The sequence below is a fragment of the Suncus etruscus genome, chromosome 4 (genome assembly GCF_024139225.1).
Source record: "Suncus etruscus isolate mSunEtr1 chromosome 4, mSunEtr1.pri.cur, whole genome shotgun sequence".
In the NCBI taxonomy this organism is placed as follows: Eukaryota; Metazoa; Chordata; class Mammalia; order Eulipotyphla; family Soricidae; genus Suncus; species Suncus etruscus.
The window spans coordinates 81,530,971-81,553,239 of record NC_064851.1 but is presented as its reverse complement, the minus strand read 5'-3'; the positions used below and the strand labels follow the sequence as shown (position 1 = coordinate 81,553,239).

The following is a 22,269-nucleotide window of genomic DNA, read 5'->3' as shown; positions in this document are numbered from 1 at the left end:
GGGCTAAAGCACAATGTCCTGACGTCAAAGGTAATAACAGGGAAGGGATAATAGTGAAGAGAAAACAAAGCAACAATGCAGAACCAGCTCATGGATCTTCTCCCTGTGGCCAGTCTCTCATTCCCTGGCTCTCGTCATTGAGAGGAAGGCCAGGGATTCTGCTCTTCCTGAACACCTACTACTCCTCCATGCATGAATGTGTGCATGTGTATGTGACGGCATTTGTGTATGCATGTTCTCTCCTCACTCTTTTCCCTAGCAAAAGGCAGAAGCTGAGGGTCACAGGGCTGCCGGCTTTTGTGTTTCCAAACTGAATAACCCAGTTGCTGGTTGTGTGTGCAGACACCCAGAACAAGCAGCACTGCTACTCATGGAGTGTTTGGCAATGGGAAGACTTCCAGGGGTCCTCACACTGACAAACCTGTTATAAATGCTCAGTGATGTGTATTTGAACGTTGTGAAACTTTGTGTATTTGATGTGTATTTGTGTATTTGAACTTTGTGAAACCTCACCCTACTTACCAAACATCTTCATTCTTCTGCTCTACTCCATTTTCCCATTTCTTGAGGAGTGCTTTTCCACCTATAGATTGTGACTCTTGAAAATATGGTTTATGTTTTACACCAAGGACAGTCATGCACTCATGGCCCAGCATGGTGACCTCTGTACAGTTCTCACAGTGGTAAAACAAAGTTGGTTTACATACCATGCAGATCTTTGGTAGAACTGTGATGGCTACGCTTTCTGAATGTCTGCTGCACAGAAAATTCAGCATGTATAAGAAAAATACTCCACAGGTCTGGGTTAACTTCTGTTGGCAAATGCAACTTCCTGATTACTTAGGGGTTCCTGGCTCCTACCATCATAGCCCTCTTAGCAATGAACCTGGTGGTTCAGTATATGGGCTGGAAGCTTTGGCACAGCTCATGCTCTTCAGTATGGGAGGATTACCCAGACTACCCACCTTACCTGGGCCACTTCTGGCAGTGTTCAGAGGTCGCCAGGGCTGCATTCAGTGATTTAGGGAACCATGTGGTCCTAGGGATTCAGCCAGGGTTGAACACATACAAGGCAACCTTTACCTAACCTGTGTGCAATCTCTGCTACTGAGAGACAAGGTTTTTAGAAATAAGTCTTTAAATCAGAGGAACAGAGGGTGCTGTTAAGAAAATTTTAGCTATCTAAATCAGAGGCAGATTTTTAGCCCTGTATTTGAATTGCAGCAAAAGAAAATCACAGCAATTTACTAATCAGAATTCATGAAATTAGCTGAACTGTAAGAACAATCTAAAGAAACTAGCATTAGAGGCCGGAGTAGAAAGCTCAATGGGCTGGAGCACATGTGCTGCAATCAGGGGCCCAGTTTTTCCACCTGGCAGCAGAATGCCCCAGAGACTGAGTGCTGATCACCACCAGGTGTGGCCCAGAAACACAGCTGTAATCATTCCAATTAGCCACTGCAGCTCAAGAAAGAAATGGTGGGTGTTTTTCTGTATCATGATGAATGGCTATAAAGGCAGTTTTGTTGATGTTAGGTGAATTAGGCATCTAGTGTGTTCAAAAGACATTTGCTCAACAGACTTCTTTGATGTTTTGCGTCAGTACCAGTCTCCCCAGGGACAGTATGTGAGGGGCAATAGGAGTAATGAATATATGAGTTCTTGTCACCTCAGATTTCCTTTGATGGAAAAGGTGACCCTAGATGGCCTAGAAAGAGAAGAAAAATTTCTTTCTCATGAGCAACTGGAAACCCTTGTGAGATTTAATGAAATCACTTAAGAGAATGTCTTGAATTCCTAATGCATGACTTCAGAATGAGCTGATAACTAGATTCTTATCTATGCTGGACTATTTATGTGCTGAAACCAAAATGTGATTGTTAATGATGGGATTTTAAATGAAAATTCTCCAATTTATACTGGATCACCTAAATAAAACTATAATTGTCCCAGCCTGCTGCAAAATGTGCAGGCTTTTCTACCCCCATGACACTTCCAGGTTCCACAGAATGGATACTCAACTTCTTCTTCATCTAAATAAGTTTAAACTTGAGATAAATAAGCTTTATGTGTACTTAATTTCATTTTCACGATGTTGGAGTTTTCCAGGGTTTGTGTGTCTGCATGAGAGGTAATTTTTATGAAATGTCTCCATCTAGTGGAATTTCAGAGTAAAGTGTTATGCTATTAAAGATCTCTCTAAACCCATTTTGTTTAAGCACATGCAGTGTTAAAAGAAAAAAAATGAATGACTACAGATTTTCTTCAATGATCTTACAAAGGCTAGAGACATAGAACAGCAGATAGAGTGATTGCCTTGCAAACAACTGGCCCAGATTTGATCTTGACACTTCATATTGTCCTGCCCAGAGTGATCCCTAAACACTGCTAGGTGTGGCCACAACACAAACAAAAAAAGAAATTATCTTCTGTACTGGAAAGATAGTAGAATAGGTAGAATGTTGCTTTGCATGCAGCTGTCTAGGTTTGATATCCGGCATCTTGTATGGTCCTAGAGTACTGCTAGGAGTAAACTCTGTGCTTTGCCAAGTATGGCAAAAAAAAAAAAAAAAAAAAAAAAAAATACTTCTAACAGCTACTTCTATTTCTATAGAAGACATAGAAATTAAACCAACACAGACTGCTCCCATGTTAACATTTTTGGTTGTATAATTGGAATCTGAAAGGCCAAGGCAGGCCAGAGGGGAGCTGGCTAGGGTCAGACTCACTTTCTCTCTGGATAATGGGTTCCCAGGAATGTACATGTACATGTGTAGTGGACTCAATGTGCTGAGTAAATGAAATCTGTGCCAAAATCTAAACAGAAACTATATTTAATATTTTAAATAATTGGCTTTTTGGATATGAGAACAATTTTCTCCCGCAATTGGTAGACATGTTTGAAATAATCTAAGTTAGAAAAGGAAAAACTTGACAACAAATTCATCATTCAGATCTTTGTGTCCCCCCTTTTCCCCACCTATGTTTTCTCATTGCACTCACACTGCATGGGACTTGTCACTGTTTTCTGTCTTCATTTAGTTCCCTCTGTTGTACAGGATTTTTCCCAGTTGTAAATCAGCCAAAAGTGATTTTAATAAAAAAGGAAAGAAGAAATGACCAGAATTTTGGGAGATATGAACTGGCTCTGGGCCATATGGGCCAGAGAGATAGCACAACAGGTAGGTGCTTGCCTTGCATGTGGCAAACCCAGGTTGGATCCCTGGCATTCCGTGTAGTCCATGAGTATCACCAGGAGTGCAGACCCAGGAGTAATCCTGAGCATCATGAGATATGGCCCCAAAAGAAAGAAAAATGCTGCGTGGTCCCTCTCACTCCTGGTCACTAGTCAGTGGACAGCTCTGAGAGAGAGAGAGACAGTCCATGTGAGAGTTATCACCTTATGTATACCTGCCAGCTGTGGTGAATAGGGAGAGGCATGCCCATCATCCCTGCTCTGTCAGACCTAGCTATATGAGTATATGAAGTATATGAAATATATGAGTATATATGAATCAGTTACTTTAAGGGAGAAATAGTACTGACAGCCCCTCCTTCACTTCCTTCTACCCAAGGCTCTACACTTTCCACAGTAGGAGACTGGCCATTGTGGAACACTGGGAAGACACTGATATAGCCAGGCAACCTCCTCTTTAGGAAGGTTTCATCTTCAGCATCATGCTTAACTATCTTTACCTTTCCTTAGCTACCACCAGGCTCTAGTCAGTTCAGAGTATCTGGTGAAACATTATCTGGTTGACATTATATGAACAAGGTTATTTGTCTGTTACTTTTATTATCCAACCCATTTTCTGCAGAGCGAGCAAGGTGCACTTTCAGCATCTCTTTCTTTTCCTCCAGGTACCTCCTAATAAACTTTCTCCTTGCCACAATGCTTTCCTCATTTTCTACACATTTAAATAGCTGACAAAAGTCATGAGGTTTGGGAGTGCTTTTCTTCAGCTCTACCAATGGCCACCTTTGTATAGGACACACAACTGAGACCATTAGCTGAATTAGTGCAATTGACTTGTTCTTTTCCTTTCTACCACCATATTGAGATTTTAACTTTCGGTATTGTGTGTGCCCGAGGTGTATGATGGGACAGATGGATGCTTATAGGTCTTGCAAATGCTTGTGAAGATGATTCTATGTGTTGCCCTCAATATGTGAGTACATAAATCATAAATACCTCACATAATTACCATTTTATTCTTGTTACTGTAATGTTTTTCTTAAGTAAACTAGGATAGGATATCTCCCTCTCTGTTCAAGTTAGGGACACTTACCAAAAAAATATTATCATCCAAGATATTTTTTTTCTTAAGAATTCCCACATTTGAGCCTGGCAATAATAAGCAGGTCAGATGCTTAACTTGCATGCAGTTGATCTGGATTCAACCCCCAGCACTTCATATGATCCCCATATGGTCCCTGAGCCCTGCCAAGAGTAATCCCTGAGCAAAGGGCCAGGAATAAGCACTGAGCATACCAGGTGTGGCCCAAAGGCAGAAGGAAAAAAATCACCAAGATAGATAGGTGATAGAGATAGATAGATAGATAGATAGATAGATAGATAGATAGATAGATAGATAGATAGATAGATAGATAGATATTTGGTTTTTGGGTCACACCCAGCAGTGCTCAAGGATTACTCCTGGTTCTATGCTCAGAAATCGCTCAGGGGACCATATGAGATGTCGGGATTTGAACCACTGACCTTCTGCATGCAAGGCAAACACCTTACCTCCATGCTATCTCTTCGATCCCACCAAGCTATTTTTTAAAGAAAATCTACACATTTCATTTTACTCTTTTAAAAATATTTTTATGTAGGTTGGGGACCACACCCATCCTGGCTCTCTTCTCAAGAGTAAATCTTAGAAGTGCTCAAGAGAGCTACGTGGTGCCAAGAATTAAATGGGATTAGGCTGCATGCAAAGCAAGTACTTTAACCCCTGGGCTCTGTTGCCCCAACGTCCTATGTTGTTCTTGCTGTAGTTTGAGAGTCACACCTGATATGTTCAGGGATTCCTCCTGGCTCAGGGCTCACTCCTGGCAGAGCTCAGGGGATCATATGCTGTAGCAGGGATTGAACTCAGGTCAGCCACATGCAAAGAAAGCACGTGAACACATGTAATTTCTCTCCATTTCATTCCTGTATTCTTAACTCATAAATCAGGCAAGAGCCAAGAAAGTGCACTCTTGCACATTTGAATTCCAGGTGTGGGACCCTACTCAGACTAACGCCCTTTTCTCTTCTTTCTCTGCAGGGAAGGAGATTGGTGGGAGGCTCGCTCTTTGACAACTGGAGAGACAGGTTACATTCCAAGCAATTATGTGGCTCCAGTTGACTCCATCCAGGCAGAAGAGTACGTTTCATTTCATTGTTTTCATTTGACTACTTGCTTTTTAGTTAATTGCTACAATAAAATGGCACTGTGATTGTTCTGGAGTGAGAAAACAATGCTAGTGTGCTTAAAGGCTGAGAAGATGCTGGAAAGTAAACGTAAGAGAATATAATAAAATTCAAGCTAGAATATAGTTAGGTTTATTTCCTTTCCTTTTTTTTTTTTTTTTTTTTTTTTGGTCAGCCCAAGATTCTAAGTCTGCTGAAATTTAAAATAAATATATTTAAAAGTAAAAGGAGAAAAGGAGAAGGAACAAATCATTTTCAAAGATCAAATAATGAGATTTTTTTTTTACTTAAGTGGAATCAGAAATATTAACGGATAATGGAAAAACCATAACTTCTGTGCCACAAGCAAAAGCAACTCCTTCATAGTGTGACCCAAAACAATGGGAATCCTAATATGGGATATTTTAGATAGTTCTTCCCTTTGATTTTGAATCTTGCATGGTTCCCTTGAAAGCTCCTTGTGACAGTACATTGACCTAGGAATTTCTATTGGGGGCTATTTGGGAAGGTCATCTGTAGGCTAGAGGGTGTTCCCTCTCCTGATCTGTACACAGGTCTGTACACTAGTTCTTGCAGGGAAGTTAGTAGCATGGCTAGTACAGGACCCTCATTTCTGAACCAAAGAAACAAGTTAGAGAGCCTTTGTCTCCAAACGCTAGAACCTGCTCTCTGTCCAAAACCTTGGAGACTTGGCTCTCCAGCTCAGTGGAAGTGACTTTGCCTCAGCAGAAAGGGGCAAACGCAAAAAAAAAAAAAAAAAAAAAAAAAAAAAGGCAGCTCCTGATCTCAGTCTTTGACTTAGATTGTACATTATATCTGTGATGTATTTAAACACTGCACAGAGGTTATGCTGCATACTGCAGCCCCGACCCCAGTCAGATCATGCTCTGGTCTTTAATTCCTCCATGTTTCCACTAAAAAGGTTCTTTTGTTTATCACCCTCAAGTGCACAGTGTTCTGAGCTCCATTTTCTTCCTGTACTGCTTTTTGTCATCAGCAACTATATATAATTTTTAATATAGAAGAGATTTGCAGCCATCTTTGTGTTTCAGATTATAAAATGTGCCACTTGTTAGTAGGAAAGGTACCATCAAAATAACATTATTTTTATTAAATGAGAAATCTACCTACTCATACTCAAGTCTTATTAATAATAGTCAATTTTAAATTTATATTTTAAAATGATCATAGCATTTTTAAATTATGCATATGGTTTTACGTTGACAAATAACTGCCATTTATCTTAAAATGCTATTGTTTCTGTACAGCCTATTGTTCTATCTATTCTCTTTTTCACCACCATTAATGTTTACATCTCATTTTAATTGTTTTTTTAATACAAACCCAGTGTCATTTCTCGCAAATAATTGTGACAGTGCTCTTTATGCTGTCGAGTGCTAGGTTAGGATTCTTGCACAGTTTGATGCTTTTCAAAGTCACTGAGGAGCCTGCATGCAGTGTGTTCTTTTTTATCTCCAGCAAAGTGCTTTCATTCACAAAAGAATTTGACAGTGAACGCATAATAGCTATGTTCAAGTATAATGAATTGAAATTTCTTCTTAGAAAAGCAAATTCTTTCACAGTTAAATATTCTAAAAAGCTTTCCTGCTTGCAGATTCCAATAGATTGCTCCCCATTCTCCCTTGGGTTCTTGGAACACCTGCTGTTCTTTCAGCACCAGTGGTGAACTGTGAACTCATTGGGCCGACCAGAGGATATAGGGGCACAAAGAAATTCACATACTGCAGATTAGAGGGAACATGATGTGATCTATTCTGAAGTGGCCCTGGAGTGCTTGTCACTTACTCAGGAAGAGGATGAGAATGCTGATGAAACAAGTGGTTTGGGGTTTGGTTTGGTTTTAGTCTGGGGGCCACACCCTGCTGTGCTTGGGACTTGTTCATGGCTTTATGCTCAGGGGGCAACTCCTGGTGGCACTCAGGGACTAAATGTGATGTTTGGGATTAAATTGCATGCAAAGCAAGTGCCTGTTCTTTATCCTTTTCCCAAGCCTAACATAAGTGTTTATAAGGAAGGTCTCATTGTGCATAGTAACCAAGCTCAGTAGCTAGGCAGGGCACACACACATGTGTTAGATCCTAGCCCAGTCAGTAGGCATATTCTTTTTACTAACTCAAGCCCTCATCCCTGCTGGATAGGAAGAGACAATTAACACACACAAAGGTGGCTGTCATTTTCAACAAGGGGCAATCCTGACCAGTTACTTCTCTTTTCTTAGTTTGTATTTAGAAAGTTACCAAAAGTATATCTTTATTGTCTATCTATTCTGACTGGCTTGTTTTGAAAGCCTCAATGATAATCAGATAAACAGACCATGTTCTGTTATTTCCTCCAACTTGAAAGTATGTTTGGAAATCAAGAGTCTTGCAAAGGGGGCTAGAGTGGTGGCACAGCAGTAATTCATTTGCCTTGCATGCGCTAGCCTAGCATGGACCGTGGTTTGATCCCCTAGTGTCCCATATGGTTCCCCAAGCCAGGAGCGATTTCTGAGCACATAGCCAGGAATAACCCCTGAGCGTCACCGGATGTGGCCCAAAAGCAGAAAGAAAGAAAGAAAGAAAGAAAGAAAGAAAGAAAGAAAGAAAGAAAGAAAGAAAGAAAGAAAGAAAGAAAGAAAGAAAGAAAGAAAGAAAGAAAGAAAGAAAGAAAGAAAGAAAGAAAGAAAGAAAGAAAGAAAGAAAGAAAGAGAGAGAGAAAGAGAGAGAAAGAAAAGAAAGAAAGAAAAGAAAGAAAAAGAAGGAAGGAAAGGAAGGAAGGAAGGAAGGAAGGAAGGAAGGAAGGAAGGAAGGAAGGAAGAAAAGAAAGAAAAGAAAGAAAGAAAAAGGAGGGAAGGAAGGAAGGAAGGAAGGAAGGAAGGAAGGAAGGAAGGAAGGAAGGAAGGAGGGAGGGAAGGAGGGAAGGAAGGAAGGAAGAGTCTTGCAGAGTATGTGGGAAGGAGCTCCTGTTACTGTTCAAAACACACTACAATCTTAACTTTCTGTTTAACTTTCTGTTCTTGTACATGCAGGTGGCAGTTTTTTAATACAGGCCAGTTTCTGTTATCCCTGAAGGGAGAAAAAGAACCCAAGATGCAGATCTGATTTATTTTAAGAGTGAAGGAGATAAACTAGGAATGGACTCAGGACTAGATTGAGAAGGAATTGGCTGGGGTCAGACTGATATGATAGCATAGGGCAATTGCCTTGCATGTGACATATCCAGGTTCAATCCTCAGAATCCCAATCCCATATCGTCCCCCAAGCCTACCAGGAGTAATTTATGAGTGCAAAGCCAGGAATATCCCCTGGAGACCACTGGGTGTGATCAAAAAAAAAAAAAAGAAGATGAAGAAAATGGCTAAGCCATGATAAAATACACAATAGGCATATGGGTGTACTAGGAGATCTGTGTTCATTCACTTTTGTAAGTGATCATTGGAAAATGTTTTCTTGATCTCCTTAAGGTGGTACTTTGGAAAACTTGGCCGGAAAGATGCTGAGCGACAGCTTTTGTCCTTTGGAAACCCGAGAGGTACCTTTCTTATCCGAGAGAGTGAAACCACCAAAGGTAAGATAAGAGTCAAAGAGATGGCTTGTCACTCAGATCTTTGGATTAGTCAGAGGGGATGAAAGGCTTTAACTACAAGATTTTTTTTTTTTTTTTGGACACCTGTTTGACGTTCAGGGGTTACTCCTGGCTATGTGCTTAGAAATCGCCCCTGGCTTGGGTGGACCATATGGGACGCCGGGGGATCGAACCGCGGTCCTTCCTTGGCTAGCACTTGCAAGGCAGACACCTTACCTCCAGCGCCACCTACCCGGCCCCTAACTACAAGATTTTTAAACCCACCTATTCTCCCTACTTTGTGAGAATTAGTTTTTCCTCCACTCTAGAAATTCAGATAGCTCTAAAAGAACTACAGAGCCTCAAAATCAAGACCTTCTTCTCCAAAAGTAGGTTAGACAGTTTCACTTCTCCAGGCTCAAGATCACAGGATATTTGGAAGTCCTTTAAAATTAGAACTTTCTGAAACCCTTAGTTCCTTAGGTACCAGTCATACAAATTGTTTTTATATTTCTTTGGGGGTTTTTTTTTTCAAAACTGATGACTTTTCCATTTTTTAACAACTCAGCTCTCCTCAAGAGGATCTGGTCCAAGGGAAAGGAGCAGATCTATCAGACAATGGTTATCTGCTCCAGGAAGCATTATAGAGCAGAAATAGAAAGTACACCTGCAGATGAGACCTTAAACATTCTGTCCCTGCCTCTATGATACTGCCTGAATAAAGAAGGGAAGAAATGTCAGCAATGCACTGTTCTTCCCTTAATCTTGCCCATTATGGGGAATGGGGTCTGTTCTGTATTAGACAGCGCAAGTGTACAAACAAAGAATTAAAGGAAAACTTTTAGAAAGCTTTCACTCTCAAGAAAGAAATCATTTTATTGCTGATATCTTCTGATATTTGCAGGAAAATGCATTTTCTTTCTATGTCACCAGGTGGAAATGTGTGTTTATGTGTGTGTACATGTCTGTGCGTATATTCCCTTGGTAATTATTAGCTAGAATATTCAAATAATAGATACCCGAAAAAATAAATTGCTTTGCAGAATGATTGGAATTGCTAATGTTTTCCATATTTATCAGGTGCCTATTCACTTTCTATCCGTGATTGGGATGATATGAAAGGAGACCATGTCAAACATTATAAAATTAGAAAACTTGACAATGGTGGATACTATATTACCACCCGGGCCCAGTTTGAAACACTCCAGCAACTTGTACAGCATTATTCAGGTAATCTTAATTCTAACTATTTGGACTCTGGAGGGAATGGGTGGGCACAAGTATAAGAAAGAGAATGGAGGACAAAGAAGTATTAAAAATGTATACAATCACTAGGAAACTTGTTCACTTTGCTAGGGTCTCAAGTGGGGTTGACAACCAACAGGTTCCTTGGCTGCTTGTCTACCATAGTTATTCTGTAGGTTTATGCAGTCTTTCTTTAAACCTTTTGTTTCTCTGTATAGAAAGAAGTTGATTAAATTTTAAAAGTTGTTTAATTTACTATAGTCATTCTGAAATCCTTGTAAGTAGATATTCAGAAAGCAGGAGAGGAAGCAGGTGTGAGATCAGGGAGGACCCTTCATGGTGCCTCAGGCAGGGGATGGTGCCCCTTCATCACCACTGACACTCAGCTCCATGAAAATGACAGCTGCCCAGACATTCATTCTTGTGAGGAGAATTTTAAATTCCACTGATCATGTGTTACTTTCTCAGCAACACTTCTGTTTCCTGACTAGACTTAGGTGTATATAGCCAAAATGTTACATGCATTGCACTAAATTAAATATCTGAGTTTATTAGTTTCTGGCCTAACACCCAAAGGTCACCATTATTTTGTTGTTGTTCCTAAAAACTCACTTTTGTGAGTGGAGCAATAGTATATCAGGTAGGATGCTTGTCTTGCATGTGGCCAACCCCAGTTCAATCGTGAGCAACACATATGGTCCCCTGAGGCAGCCAGGAGTGATTCCTGAGTGCAGAGCCAAGAGTAATACTTGAACATCACAGGTATGGCCCCAAAACCATAAAAGGAAAATTACAATGAGAAAATGATAATAAGTAATTACTAATAAGTAAGTGAAAAAGAATAACCATTTTATATTTATTTATATATTTATATATATAAATATTTATATATTTATTTATATATTTATATTATAATTATAAATAATTAATAATTAGTAATTACTAATAAGTAAATGAAAAAGAATAACCATTTTTGGAATATTAATTGAATAGAGCATTAGGTAACTTTGTTTTTATGTGGGTACTGATGAAATATTAGTAACAATTAGAATAAAATATATCTCCATGCACTTAAATTTCTGCATGCTATAAGGATTTTCAAAATGTGGAAATACAATTCGTTATAGCCAAACAACAGGATCTCCAGGGTTTTAGTTGTTTGAAAACATTGTGGTGGAAAGGACACCTTAATAACATCATAAAACTGGAAGGAGAGAAAGGCTATGAAGAGTTATAGAGACTTTTTTAATCTTAAAAAAAAAAAATCCCCAAGCTAGACTTACTTTTATATTGGTTTATCCTTTCCCTTTTTCTTGCACAATAAAATACCTTTGAAATATTGATACATAAATAATTTCCTGCCTAAACATCTCAAAAGAAGTTTCTATCAGAAAAGAAAAGAATGAAATGTAGCTTAAAGAGGTTCCTAGAGACAAGGGGAGGACATTGCTTTTGCCTTCCCTGGGCCTGAGCCCACGTGTGTGGCAGGTGGGGCCCGCCCCAGCTCAATTCGACCCGCCCCCATCAACACCTCTTAGCACGCTCCCCTTTCCCTGGCCCCTCCCTGCTCTCTGCAGCCTTCTCATTCCCTACCTCCTATTCTCCTACCTTTTCTCCCGTGACTGTCTATTTAGGCCATTTTCCTAGATAAAAAGAAGAGATAAGATGAGAAAACGAATAAAAAAGAAAAGGGGGGGAAGGTATTAAAATCCTCCAAGTAACCTAAAAATGATAACTCCTTTTTTCTTCCTCATTTTGTAGGAAAGGGGAGTTCTTTCACATTTTTGCGTTTCTGTAGATTTTACTTTTCATTCTTTCTCCTTTCAAATCAGGCAGACACCTAAATTATACATCAGAGTCTATGTTTAAAGATTTTTTTAATGGGAAGTATGAAAGAAGCAAGAATATTTGAATGATTGGATAGTCAGTTAAAATGGCAAAGAAATCGCTAGAGAAATGTGGTCTCTTTTTTCCTGCCAGATAGAATCATCCATCTCAGTAGTTTCTAATGGTCTAATGTTCTGTGCAGGATCCAGCACAATGGAACAATATCCATACCAAAGAGAGTCCCTGGACCCCTGATACTATGGCAAAGAAGGAATGTTCTTGTGACAGTCTGCCCAGGACTGCCTCTGGAATCCAGTGTGGGGTATCTGGGTTTCTAGAAAACTTGTGACTAGCATTTAGGACACCAAAACAGCCTGTATCTGTACACATGTATAGAGTATTATACCTGAGGGTAGAGAGTAGTCTGAATTTAAAATGTTTTCTACCTCCAGTAAATATGTTTCAGTGTGATGTCTAACTTTCTAAGGTGTGTGTAATTTTCTGCTGGTCTAGCCCTGTATTGAGTGTGCTGGCTAGGTTTTTGTGCACCTGTAAATGTTGTTGTCTTACCTGTTCTGCTTCTCTCTCCCTCTCCTGCTGCTGCCCCTGATCCTTCAGAGAGAGCCGCAGGTCTCTGCTGCCGCCTAGTAGTTCCTTGTCACAAAGGGATGCCAAGGCTTACCGATCTGTCTGTCAAAACCAAAGATGTCTGGGAAATCCCTCGAGAGTCCCTGCAGTTGATCAAGAGACTGGGAAATGGGCAGTTTGGGGAAGTATGGATGGGTATGCTGAGATTCAATTACTCTATTATCTGTGTCCTACTTTGGGAAATCCCAAAGGCCAAAGATGGAAGGTGGAAATAAAGATTTTGACCACAAATAAGCCTCAATAACTAATTGTGAAGAATACTGATTTTGATTTCTAGAATTCCAAAAATGATCGAGATTGGTAAATGGCTCAAAATATACTGTTGAAGTAGCCTCAATTCATAAACCTGTAAATGGTACCAAAAATGTTCTAGCTGGCATTTAATGCATTCTTAAATTCCTCACTCACACAGCAAATATTTGCCAAATGAATTCCATTTCATCCTAACAGGCAACAAACCTTCCATCTTTTCTAGTGCATGCATGATTATAAATTATACGGTCTGTGTTTTCTTTATTAATTTCCTCTCCTGTAGAGAAAGCTGATGGTTTATGTTTTAACTTAACTGTGATTGCATCGAGTTGTACCCCACAAACTTCTGGACTGGCTAAAGATGCTTGGGAAGTTTCACGTGATTCCTTGTTTCTGGAGAAGAAGCTGGGTCAGGGGTGTTTCGCTGATGTGTGGCTTGGTAAGGCAGAGGGCACCTTTCATTTGGGCTGTATCCCAAAGCCAATTGAAAGAACAGCTTTGAACAAAAAAATGCAGATGTCGCCATTGGGTGTGCAATAACCTGAATAGCTACACGAGCAGAGGCCATCCAATTTTTGAAAATATGATAAACCTGGCTGCACTCTTCTATCTCACTTCACTTGGTTTGCTAAGTAAGATATATAAAAAAACCTTACAATCAGAATCTGATATTCCTTCTTCCTAAGACATGAGAGGGTAAGATGCTATAACTGGGCTCCTGTGGGGAGATTTTGCTCAGGAGAATGGGTTTAGTAGCTCATTACCCATGAGCAAAGAGCTTTTCAGCCAGTTTGAGCCTCAGTTTCATCATCTGCAAAATTGGAATGATACCTACTTCCTAGCTTTTAAGGATACATGGATCATATGTTTATAAGAGACCCATGCGGATACTGGGAGCTCATAGACAAACTTCCCTTAAGCTGATTGTTATATTTTTTTTAATTACAAAGTTGTTCATAATACAGTTGTTTTAGGCATTGTCTTGATAAGTATGGTGGCACTGGCCATCCCCTCTGCTTTTATAACACCAGTTTGGGTCAGTTTGTTACTTTCTTAAAGATAATTCAAGAACTTAATCTCCACCCAAAAATGTCTGGAGGGCAGTACTTATGGAATGGCATCCTTCTTTCTCCTTTAGATTTCATTAAAAATAATAAGTGGAACCCATTAGTATGTGTTGGAGAAGGTATTTAGGTATGGCTTTCACTAAAGGAGTTAATTAAATGTTAATGCACTAGGAACCAAATCTGATGACTCAAAATATCTAGGTATAGGGAGACAAATGAACTGATGAATCAACAGGCATGCATATTTAGATGGGTATTTTACATTGTTAGAATAATTACCATTATTATTATTTTTCAGAGTTAGCATTATTTCCATCCCTATCTAGACTTTTATTCTTTAATCTGGAAAATAAATGTATATTTTCCCTTGTTACCCATTTTATAAAATTGTGTTGTAAATCATAGGAATTTTTAACCAGTAATTCATACAATCAAACAATTTAACCCTATGAAAACTTACTTTCAAATTGCATAATAATTAAATTTGAATCATCACACATGAGTCAGTTTCCCATAAACAAAACATCTTTTGTGGTAGTTATATATTGGGATGAAATGCCAATATAAGTATCTAAGTAGTTATTAAAGAAGAATATCTATTTCAATTTTGGGGATACTAATATCATATAACAAAAGCCACTTAAAAAAGTCAAATTTCCCATTTACATTTAGTGGTTTATTCTTTTATAAGATGTGAATAAATTCTTTCAGTTAGCTGTTCTTTTGCAATTTTCTTTTACCTTGCATATTATAGTTCTGTGAACATGATTCATATTCTGTGAATAATGTTTTAATAACAGAACTTTCTCCAATATATGTAATTTTAATTCTAAAATAAATTCATTTAAATATAAAAATTCATTTAAACCTGGGGCCGGAGTGGTGTCACTAGTGGTAAGGCGTCTGCCTTGCAAGCGCTAACCTAGGACAGACCACGGTTTGATTCCCTGGTGTCCCATATGGTCCCCCAAGCTAGGAGCGATTTCTGAGTGCATTGCCAGGAGTAACCCCTGAGCATCACCGGGTGTGTCCCCAAAACACCACAAAAAATTAATTTAAACCAATCTTTTAATTTGGGGGTGTCAAGAGACTCAAAAGATAATTTAGTTCCACTCCTGTATTTTACCCATGAAGTAACCAAGTGAGTTATAAAACAAACAAACAAACAAACAAAACACTAGTCTATCCCTGGAACTATTAGACTTTTTTTAAAAACACATTCAGTTTAAATTTTCTCTTCTTATTTGGTGACTGTTTTATTTTCCCAATTTAATTGTTCTTGCTTTAGCTAACCATCAGTTGGGTGAAGTAATGGTAAGTCAAATGAATATCTTGCCAATACTTAACCTGCCTGTACACTTAGCCCAATTGGTCAAGGACTCTCTCAAGTAGCTCATCCATTGCTGACAGTTGAAAATCTAGAGATATTTTCTAAACAACACAAATATGTAGTCATCATTTAAATGTTTTGCCTCTTAAATTGAGACTGAATCTACTTTCTACTCTCTGGGCATTGGATGGGCATTCATCAGGAAATGTCCAGAACTGTGGCCCAAGCATTAATACCATAGGTAGGGCATTTGCCTTGTACTAATTGCCAGATTCGATCCCTGGTATTCCATATGCTCCCCTAACCTGCCAGGAGTGATTCTTGAGCTCAGATCCAGAAGTAACCCTGAGCACAGCTGGGCATGATCCCCAAAACTAACAAATGAAAGCAAAAAGAAGTGTCCGGAACTTTTGAAACAAACTGATAAATATATGATGACTAAGGTGGGGGAAGCGTTCTCAGTAACCAAAGGGAGAACAAAGTTTGCTAGAGAACAGCACTGTAATAAAATCTGTGCCTTACGTGTGTGAGGCCTTGGGTTCAATCCTGAGCACACAAAAAAATATAGTAAAATCATTATAAACCAAAAATAGCCATACACAAACTCACTTTTCCTCTTGATAATGCTTGACAGAGTCCTTCCAATTGATGGCCTTTCTTCAACAGACTATATTAAATTTTATTGAATGTAAAAATCTAATTTTATATTAAAAAAACTACATATTTTTGGAGTAAATTTTCCCCCATCAAAAAATGATCTTGGATTTGACTTAATATTGTGGGGTCTGCAGGTACTTGGAATGGAAACACGAAAGTAGCCATAAAGACTCTCAAACCAGGCACAATGTCCCCTGAATCGTTCCTTGAGGAAGCACAGATCATGAAGAAGTTGAAGCATGACAAGTTGGTGCAGCTGTATGCAGTGGTGTCAGAGGAGCCCATCTACATTGTCACCGAGTATATGAATAAAGGTGGGCCTGGGACCCTACAGTGACCCATAGGGCTTGCTTCAGAGAGACAAATCTAGCCTCCAGTTTGTTGTCACCCTGGTTGCAGCATGCAGCCAGCATGAGGATTGAGAAATGCCAGGATCAAAGTTGAAGATCCCACATGGCAGAACATGCACTCTTACAGCCTTCTCTGAGCCCATTGAAAACATTTTTAAGCAGATTACAGTTCTGATCTTGAATTTGGCCCCGAAATCCTTATGAAATGCTGTAACCTTTGCTATGAAAATATACTTTGAATACCATAGATTTTGTTAAATATCTTTTTTTGCAGAACTGAGCAAAGAATACCAGACACTGATCACTGGGCTAAGTTTAGTCCCATATCTTTTTCTTTTTTTCTTTAGTTCTATTCTTTAATACCAGATGAAGAAATGGCATGCTTTTTTTTAAAAAAAAAAAAAAAAAAAAGCACATTTTGTTCTTATTTTCTGTCTCTGTCTTTCTTTTTAATCAAAGCAATATTGTTGGGGATAATTCCAAAGATTACTATGTTATGGAAAAATAGAGGAAGCAAATAAGAAACACCCTTAAAAGGCAATTTGTGGTGCATCAGAGGACACCAGTGTAATTTTTCTTTTCCATGTGTTTTTTTAATATATTTGGATTTTATTCCCTTTCCCCAATTGCCTGTCCTTTGTATGTAGGATCAAGTGATAAATAGTTTTGTGATGAAAGCAAGAAACAAGTCAGCAGCAGCCAGATTGAGTCTCCTCCTCTGTACTGATTCTCTTTAGACCCTGGAGTGATTGATTTGATCTTTTTTGTTTGGGGGTTTCTGCTGGCCAGGTGCTTTTTTCCTGTTGCCTCAGTGGAGCAAGTTTGGGTCTCCAACTGCAAGCACTATGCTAGTCCTTTGGGTGTTCTCCCATGCTTGAGTTATTTCTAAAGCTGTGTCACCCAAGTTGCTGGAATCTCCAGCTGTTCTTTTTTGGATGTCCGTCTTAAGAATTAGGTGACCATGATCTAATGGGAAGATCTCTTGCCCCACCCTGCATTCCTCAGATATTTCTTTTTTGATTTGAACTCTGTAAATTAAACCAACTGGGATTCTCAAGTTTGACTCTTGTGTTAACTTCACCCAAGAGGCTTTCTTAAAAAATGTAGGTTTCTGGCCTCCCACTCCACAAATTTGAAATGGAAACTGACATTTTACCCTTCTTAGCCTGCGGATGTTGTGGCTTCTGGTCCTAGGAGGCCAGTGGAGGAGCCACTTGATTTGGGGGATCTTGCCCCCATTTTGCAGGGCTGATTGGAGAATTAGGTGGAAGCACTGCAACTCTGTAACCTCCATAGACATAATGGGAGGGGGCCACCCTCCCAAACTGTGCACAGTGGGCCATGGGCACACCCTCTAGACATTCTGCCCAGGTGTGTGGGTATCAGCATTCATGCCCAGAGCTGGAGGCTACTTGGGTCACACTTGGTGGTGCAGAGAGTGGGTACATATAGATCCAGGACTGTACTGTGGGCTCAGTGCCGCAAAGCTGAACTCCAGCCCCTTAGTTTTCTTCTGTTTTTATATTTTTAAAAGGTAAAACTCTACAGAATTTTTCTACAGAATTTTAATAACAAAATATAAAATTTTTACCAAAAAATTACAATTACAAAAAATTCTACAGAATTTTTTCTACCCTATTTTAACAAACGTATTGTTTAATTGATGACAATTCAATTGCCTTACTCTATTATAAAAAAAATCCCATTGGCAGGCATTTTAAGCATTCATACTAAATTAAAATGGTTTTGTGTTTTGTTCATAGGAAGTTTACTTGATTTTTTAAAAGATGGAGAAGGACGAGCTCTGAAATTACCAAATCTTGTGGACATGGCAGCACAGGTAGGCCCCTTTATATCCTGATTGTTGCCTCAGAAGGAATCAAGTGTCAGAACAGGGTCCTGGAATAATTCTGTTTTCTGGTTTTCCACAGGTTGCTGCAGGAATGGCTTATATCGAGCGCATGAATTACATACACAGAGATCTGCGATCAGCAAACATTCTAGTGGGGAATGGACTGATATGCAAGATCGCAGACTTTGGATTGGCCAGATTGATCGAAGACAATGAGTACACAGCTAGACAAGGTAAGCTCTCCTGTCTGGAGTTAATGGGCAGATTCTCGAGACTAGCTTACTGTGTGAACCCTCTTCCCTCTTCCCCTTCCTTCCTCCAGGAAAAATGTGAAATGTCATTCTTTGGCTGGGATTTCACACTTGATCTGGCAGAAATCTCATTGCTCTTTAGTAGAACAGAGTAAGTTGAGTAGAAGGGTGATTTTAGTGAGTGTCTGCTAATGAGCTCCTCCTGTCCCACTCCTCACAGCATTCAACCCTGGGACACTTGACTTTTGGAAAAGGATAGTGGAAGGCCAAAATTCCAATCAAAGAACTACCAGTTACTCCATTCCTTTCAGCAAATACGCAAAGACACGCACTTAGAACATTTAAAGAAATTCTTTGCAGAGGCTCTAATTGGGTGTCAGTGACAGCCTTGACACAGTTTCTCAGAGCTAGTGAAACAGCAAAGGAAGCATAAGGTCTTTGAGGGTCTGGGGGAGCAACTGAATCTCAGGACTAAGTATGTGCAACTGTGGTGAAGGAAACATCTTTGGTAGAAGGAGGGAGCCTCAAGATTTATATCAGACCCACATACACTCTCTCACCCCACCTTCTCCCATTCCCTTTCCTATCTCTTGCCAAACACAGCTCAACTCAGAGGCCAGAGAAAGCTGTTAATGAGTCCAGAGAGGGGGACCCAGATCCTGGAGAAGGGTGCAGGAATGGGACCTGGGGAGACAGAGCCTACCTCCTTTCATCACCTCCCCATCATACGCCCTGCAGAAATGGTTAGAATTACCTTCTAAGGTAAATACATCCCAAATCAAACCCAGCTGCTATGGCACATCATTCAGAGGCATTTCAAGCAGTGCAGACCAGGGATTCTGAGGCTTCTCTTATGGAATCTTCAAAGCGAAGTCGGTAGGGAATGGTGTGAAATTAAGAATGCTCTTTGTGGCTACTTATGGGCTCCCTAGTCACATGTGCTGCCTGCAGGATGACGTTCCTTCTCTCCCTGTGCTGTGTAACCAGAATCTCATTGTTCACTGCAAGGTGGGGAACAACAGCAATATTACAGGGCAGTACTTTCTACAAGTTACCTCAGGAATGTTTTCTCTTCTTTGTTAATTCATGTCATGCCTGTCCTTCTCTTTCATTTGACTCTGACCGAGGAACTGCAGCCTTGAATGATAAGGAGAAATCTTCTACTAAAGCACTGACTGGCACAGATACTGTCCAAATGCTAAATGGCATGGTGGCCAGACAGCTTGGCTCTTTGAATTTTTCTAACACGTAGCAGGTCTGGCCTGCGACCAGTGCCCATGCAGTGAAGTCCACTTCCCCACCCCTGCCATTGCATGCGTATACCTCATGCCTTGGGGAGAGGGACAGATGGCAACTGTACAACTAATCAAAGCCACACCGACAGCTGTGATTGGCATGACCATGCAGGGCAAGTACAGTGTGATTTGATGTCAAGGTAAGCTGCAGGAAGCTGGAGGCTGAAGGTCCCAAACAAGTGCTCGAGTGAGAGGTTTGCCCTGAGGCAGATCTGCCAGACCATCCCCCCCCCCCCCACACACACACACCAGAAGCTGGGCACGCTGAGATAATGTGACACTGGATTATGTGACTGAGTAAGGCAGGACAGAGCAATGTTGGTGGCTGTGTAAGTGACATTGACATGTGTGGTCACACTACTGGTACCAAGCCATTGGGCTTGTGGATTCTCCCCCAGATCCTGGACTCTGACTTTCTCTGCTGGCACAGGTCTTACCTATTCTGATGATGGGTGGAGCTCCATCTGGAGGTGGCCCTGGGTGAGGGGTACACAGGAGTATGCTCCCCCTCTACTCTCAAATCAGCATTCTGCTTGCCTTGGGTCAGGATCCAAACAGCCAACCCAAGCCTGGCCATCAGCTTCTACCCTCTGCCTTGCCATCTGTCTGGTGGCTTCTTCACAGTCATTGTCACTCTCCCTAACACAGTCCTAAGGCCAGGCAGAGGTTTTTCCTCTGGGGATCCCTTCACTCTTCCTCTAAAAGGGCCTCCTGTCTCTTGAGATCCATGCCAGGCACTAGAAAGAGATAATTAAGAAGTATACAGACTAGGGGGGAAAATTAAGGTGAGGTGAAACTAAGTGAATCTTAAACAAAATTCTGTCATGGAACACAACAGGGAGTAGAGGTGTTTATGGAATACCTTGCCTGGTGCCAGGCCTGAGCTGGCAAATGAGAGGCATGTGGAAGGGAACAGTACAACAGTGGGTTCAGAGGAGCTGGTTAACTGACAGAGGCAGGATCTGTACTCAGGTCTGATGTGTCCTGTGGCTTTCCACTCTCTTAGCTTATGCCAGCTGTCTCACGTGATAACAGTGACTAAAATGAAATAAAATTGAGATGAGTCCCAAGTCCAATTGGGACTTGTTGTTTTTATTCAATTGGTCAAGTGATTTTTGTTCAATTGTTTAAGTGCCTTACCCAGCAGTACTCTGGAGAAACTCCTGCATCAGTGCTCAAGGATCACTCCCATCAAGTGCTTGGAGGACCAGATGATTCTGGGAATTGAGCACAAGCTTTGTGCATGCTCAAGTCTCTTTTTTCTTTATTATAGTTTTATTTTAATGTGATATTGAGCTATTCTCAGCTGTGCTCCTGGTTCTGTGCTCAGGAATCATTTCCTGGTAGAGGAATGATCAAGGGACCATAGATGATATTAGGAATTGAACCAGGGCCATCCATGTTGAAAACAAGCACCTTATTCCCATATTGTCTGTCTGACACCCGTGGAAAATATCTGTTTTGTTTTGTTATGTTTTGTTTGGGAGTCACACCCAGCAATGCTCAGGGGTCACTCAGGAATCATTCCTGGCAGTGCTTGAGGAGGGACCACATGGGATGCCAGGGATTAAACCTGGGTTGGCATTGAAAGGCAAGCACCTTATTTACAATTCAGTTGCTCTAGCAAACTCCACGTCACCCCCATGAAAAACATTATGAGGAACTCCTAATGTTGCAATATGAATGGATGGTGGGAAAGAATTTTGCTTTGTGGTTCTAGACACACAGATGTTTGCAAAAGGTTTCTACCAAGTAAAAGATCTATGTGTGTCCACCAGTAGACTTGGCAGAGGCAGGCATGCTGCACAATTTGGGGGTCAGGCTCTGTGGGAAGAAACCAATGCCTCCTGACAGCATTATATTGTCAGCAAGTCAGCATCTGTATTCTTTAGGTGCACCCTGATCCTTGAAATGGGTGATCTCCAGAAACATGTGTTCAGCCCAAATATTGTAGAACTGTGAGTGAGTGTTGTATTTCAACAGTTCTGAGTTTCCTATTTTAGGCATATACATGTACAGGTCTGCCTCCATCAGGCTGGCTAGCATTTACTAAGGAATAAATTCACCTGGAATTTGATCCTGTGTTCAGCAGCCCTTCCTGTGCACCTCAGACATTCATATAAAAGTGAAAGAAAGTCAAGACCAGACCCAGGGTGTAGATGGGTAGTTGCAGAGAGTATTTAGGAGCAACTGGAAATTATTTGGTCCTTCTCCTTCCATTAGAGACAATCGATCTTCTCTGAGTGGTAAGCCCTTTGCTATATTTGGTCTGTCAGGATGTTTAAGTGAAATCAACACCATTAATTACTGGGTGCCTTATCTGTGAAAGGAACTTGCTCAGAATTACTGTCAGAAAGGAACACTGGGACTCTTAGAAAGTGAAAGGACAGATGTACAGGAGAGCTGTGCAGTCAGACAAGTGAATTTGAAATCCACTTTTATTCCTGACCAACTCTAGGCCTTAGGCAAGCTGACCTTTCTGTGCCTCACTTTGCTTCTCTGTAAAAGGACA

The 22,269-nt window shown here is 40.4% G+C and overlaps 1 protein-coding gene across 3 annotated transcripts in view; it reads left to right on the top strand.

Annotated features, from left to right (window-relative positions):
• Positions 1–22,269, top strand: part of FYN (FYN proto-oncogene, Src family tyrosine kinase) — a 266,012-nt gene that overhangs the window by 193,986 nt on the left and 49,757 nt on the right. For 2 of the 3 annotated variants that reach the window (XM_049771188.1, XM_049771189.1), the window contains 7 exons: positions 5,274–5,372; positions 8,883–8,986; positions 10,064–10,213; positions 12,674–12,838; positions 16,144–16,323; positions 18,123–18,199; positions 18,291–18,444. In XM_049771188.1, coding sequence (XP_049627145.1) covers positions 5,274–5,372; positions 8,883–8,986; positions 10,064–10,213; positions 12,674–12,838; positions 16,144–16,323; positions 18,123–18,199; positions 18,291–18,444 — 929 coding nt within the window. Of the gene's footprint in view, positions 1–5,273; positions 5,373–8,882; positions 8,987–10,063; positions 10,214–12,673; positions 12,839–13,238; positions 13,395–16,143; positions 16,324–18,122; positions 18,200–18,290; positions 18,445–22,269 lie in introns of all 3 variants that reach the window. The other variant, XM_049771190.1, reaches the window with a different exon arrangement.